We start from the raw sequence: 4526 nt of genomic DNA, 5'->3' as shown, positions 1-4526 counted from the left end.
CTCTCTCTCTCTCGCTCTCTCTCTCTCCCTCTCTCTGTGGCTGCAGCCAGTTTTAAGAAGTTGATCCCAGAAGCTGTGATCTCAACTTTATTAATGTTCTTTTGTAGCAGGTTTTATGTTTTACTCCTCAGAATATTCTCTTGGGAGTTTTTATGTCACCAAACGTTGGGCAAATGTACTGGATATGCTTTGATTAGCCACGAGATATTTAGATATTCAGATATTTCCCCTCAAGAGTTGGTGGTGACCAAAACAGAGCTAAAAGTAGAGTGAATGTTTGATTTATAATGTCAGGTGGATACAAACAAGACTTCAGTTCAAGGACAATGTTACAGTGTTGGCTCGATGTGTAAATATGTTGTGTTTACAGCATGTAATGCTGGACCCAAGTGTCCAGGTTTAAGGTACAGTGTTTATTCACATTATTTAGTTTTGCAATTAAAAACTGTACATCTCCTTCTCAGGTACCTTTGCTCCAGAGACAGACAAAGTGGTGTACGGCCTGGTGTTCCCTATCAAAAACTTTGAAATCCTCTATGTTCAGGTTGGTCCCATCTTCCATCGATGGTGTGGCCACCGCCATAAGTCTCACCTCCATCCATCGGAGTATAAACACCTTTTTAGTAGATGAGGCGTGAGCTCATGTTTCCCTTTTGCTGGCTGAGTGGCCATTTGGTAACCATAACATTATTACTCTACTCTAAACAAACTGCCCCAATGAGGTGAAGGAGGCCAACGAAGTGAAATGCCAGGAGGTGGATGGAGGTTACGATTATTTTTGCTGACCCCGCTGTTGGCACAGAGCACAGCGTGAGCAACGTCCTGCCCAATGAAAGATGAAACATTTTTATACTCCGGATTAGTTATTGCAGCTTCATTAACATTGCTCAGTTAAATGTGCGGTACCTTTTGCTTGTGTATTGTTGTTTAACTCGTGTTTTTCTTTCTTTTTTTCTCTTTAAGTTACACTACTACTTGTATTTGTGGGGAAAGTCCAACACTTTCGATGATATCAGCCACAAATTGTCAACTTTCTTCAAAGGGCCGAGTTGGAAACCTGGTAAACCTCGGCTAGGTGACCATGACGACAACCCTAAGGTTAGTAAAGAGAAAATCTGTTGTTTTGTAATGATTTTATAGGAGGCATATTTTCAGAACAAGGCCCTCAGGCATCATTACCCAACATTTTGACACACGGAAAACACAGTCCTAAAAGACTCGGAGCATTCCTTATTGAAGGATTCACATATTCTACAAGTTTTACAAGGAACTGCCACATCAAATAAAATCTGCAAAGCCTTTGTAGAGGGAACACAATAAGTTCATTTTCACCGTCGTTTTTAAACACAGTCTGCGGGATTAAAACCGCATGCTGTGCGTGTGTGTGTGTGTGTGTGTGTGTGTGTGCGTGTGCGTGCACGCTCAGAAAGAAATACAGGCTCCAGTTGAAGGCCCCGGCGGTTAGCTTTGAAATAGCGCTGATGGTGTCACATATTTAGTTCCCTCGTGCTTCACACTTAAAAAAACTCTTTGCAATTAAATTGGCCCCTTAAACCCAGCGGGGCGATTCTAAACACGGACAGAGCTGGAATTGAACCGAAATATCTTAAAAGGCTTGGTGTAGACGGCTGCTCGTTGATAGCTGCCGGTGAGGGAGAGAAAGGAAAGCGAAGGGAGTGAGAGAGGACAGAAGGTTGAAAGTGTTTCAGCTCTTTGAGAATAAGCAGAGCAGCGTGCTGGAATACCTACAGGACTGGGGATGGGATGCGGGGGCAACCCACATGTGGTGGTTTGGTTCCTCGGGATCCTGGGAAACCCCCTAAATGAGAGACAGGCATCTGTTTTTTTGTACTTCATTCCCAAAGAGGATGCCGTTTCCAACACAAGGCCCTCAGGCCTAATTACTTACCGTTTAGAAGCAGACAAAAACAGGTCAAATGACTCAGGGTTTTCTTAGGAAAGGACTCATATATTACTGTGTGTTTCGGGGGAAATGCTACACCTAATAAATACTGGATGGAACACAACAAACTGACTTGCAGACCGAAGCAACAAAAGTTCATTTTGTTACGAAGCAAATACACACATAAGAACTAGAAAGGATTTGAGAAGAGAGAAAGTTCACCAGAGAAGTTTGAACATGACTTTTATGAGTTCAATTATGGCATTTTTATTATTTTTAAAGGCCCAAAACATTCTCACTGACTCACTTCTGTTTTCTGTTGTTTTTTCCATTTCCATTACTTCCTTTCTCTTAACTTCTGCCCTAACATCGTTGTTCCGTCATATAAGCTTTCATAATATGAAAGTCCATTCTTTGATACTATTTACGACATTTTGTTCAGCAATGGCAATTCAGCATTCGTTTTGTAATTTCCTCTTTGTATAGTTGTTTTTATTGTCACATGGGATTAAAGTTGTGTGTCCAAGCACAATAGATTCACAGGGTGGCATGCATGCACATAGTGAAAGGGATTTGGAAGAGGACGTTTATGTGGCTGCGTTGTCAACATATACACCTGTTGCACTTCAGAGAGGACACTTCAGGTGGGTTTGCTGCTCACAGCAGACGAGACATGTGTCCTTTCAAATAAAACTCTGAGGACCTGCGTTATTAAAATGCCATAAACCAGGGCTAAAATCTTAAGGGTTATAATGTAAATGTGCTTGAAAGGCAGTCATTAGCCATCTTTCCATTCACATATTTTGATTAATTTTGAAGTGTTGCATTAGATACGCTGAATTGAAAGGGCAAAATCCAATAAAACTGCCTTTATTGTAAAAGTGCAAAAAGGTTTTAATGCTCACCTGAGGTGTTTTTTGCTTTTGTCAAAAAAGGAGTAGATGTGCTAATTGGGATATTGAAACACCACCTATCCACATATTTTTGTTTGGGAGGAAAGTAAACGAATGAGATTACAAATTGGTGTGAGGCTGATTTTTAGTTTATTTAGTGTAACGGGGCACGGCTCCCACCAACCTGAGTCAGCTGTAAAACCTGAAGACCACCGGCTGCGTCAATAGTGTGTGGAAGCAAGTTAACATGCAGACAAGTTGAAATACTATAATATGTATTTATATACATTAATGGTCATTCAAGCTATAGTGCGTAGTTTTTATCATTCCCATGAGGAATTCTAACCCTCAATTTCCACCCGGCGCGTCTGCTCGGCGCTGCATGTTGCGTCATTTAAGTCAGTGTTTGATAATCCACCAGCCACGGCGCATCCCAGAAGCATGTGTGAAGCAGCGTCCTCCCCCCCCCCCAATATCGTATATGTCCCCTTTACAACACCACGGACAGAATCATCTTGGAGGCAGGAAAACTAAAGAGAAGGCATGGAGCAGAACTGTAGGAGGGCTTGGAGTGGAAGGTAGATACAAGCTTGACAAAACTAGGCCTTCCATGATTGCTTGCCGCCCACACCCCTCCTCCGCACAGTTGCTAGTAGCCAAGGAGGACACGGGGGATTAAAAAAAAAAAACACGATGGACTCTTCAGAAGAGGGAATTATCTTCACTTGAGTTTCTGCGCGCGAAAGTCGCCGGACGACAGCATCTTCTGTCCAACCACACTGTAAAACTTCTATTACTATAGACACATGAGGTTAAACTTGAAGGAGTTGTCGTTATGTAAGCACAAGCACGCTGTCGGGTGTGAGAATCTGTCCAGAAACTTACTCTCCTTACAAAAAGAAAAAAATGGAAGGATCAGGGAATTAAACATTTTTTTCCATGTGCAGGTTACCGGACAGGAAGTGCCTCATGATCCCAGCTGGTCGCTGCCTTTACAAGTTTATGTGGTCATACATTTCCTGCTGGTGCTGGGGACTTACCATGATGTGTTTCAAAACAAGATGGTATGTATGGGTTACATAAGTAAAAACTGTTAGAAGAACACAGGGTTTGTGTTTTATAAACTTTATTGGAAGGTTTACTGCCTTGCTCAGAAGTACCCTGACAGTCCATCTGGATGAGGGAAGAGCATATTACATTCCTATAGGGTTGAAGCTGTTCAATTTTGAAGGTAACACGCTGGCTACTGTTATGTTTAGGCTCCCGTAATCGCTCATAAAATGTATGACAAGGTGGTCCAGAGCTCTTAGTTTAAGACTCAGTGCTGTGTGTTTGTTTGCCAACATTATTTCACCCAATTATGCAGTTTGTTGTGGCTGGTCCATGGTCGAGCAGAGTCCTCTACTTAGCCAGCAGGAAAAGACTAGCTCTGTCTAACATCATGACAGAATGACTGATCGGCATTCCCCTTTAGAACAACCTTTGTCTATTATTTTCCACTCCACGAGCCAAAAGACCCCCTTCCTCCTCCGTCAGAAAAAAAGAGAAACAGGTCTCCTCAGCAGTTATCTTTGGAAGCCTTTTTTCCCTAGGCATAGTTTTGGTTAGCCAAAGAAGTTCTGTCACGCCCAGCCCCTTCAAACTCCCAAATAAAATGGCCTGTCTTTTTCTGATCGCTACCTCCATGGTGCTCCTTCAGTTGTGGTCCCCCCCCCCCCCCCCCCCCCCCC

At 42.7% G+C, this 4526-nt stretch overlaps 1 protein-coding gene across 1 annotated transcript in view; it reads left to right on the top strand.

Moving 5' to 3' along the window:
• Nucleotides 1-4526, top strand: part of agmo (alkylglycerol monooxygenase) — a 54222-nt gene that overhangs the window by 28601 nt on the left and 21095 nt on the right. Inside the window, exons 8-10 of the mRNA XM_032518150.1 lie at nucleotides 465-544; nucleotides 964-1098; nucleotides 3744-3860. Coding sequence (XP_032374041.1) covers nucleotides 465-544; nucleotides 964-1098; nucleotides 3744-3860 — 332 coding nt within the window. The remainder of the gene's footprint in view (nucleotides 1-464; nucleotides 545-963; nucleotides 1099-3743; nucleotides 3861-4526) is intronic.

This window comes from Etheostoma spectabile, chromosome 6, assembly GCF_008692095.1.
Source record: "Etheostoma spectabile isolate EspeVRDwgs_2016 chromosome 6, UIUC_Espe_1.0, whole genome shotgun sequence".
NCBI classification, from domain to species: Eukaryota; Metazoa; Chordata; class Actinopteri; order Perciformes; family Percidae; genus Etheostoma; species Etheostoma spectabile.
This window is presented reverse-complemented; position numbering and strand designations above follow the sequence as displayed.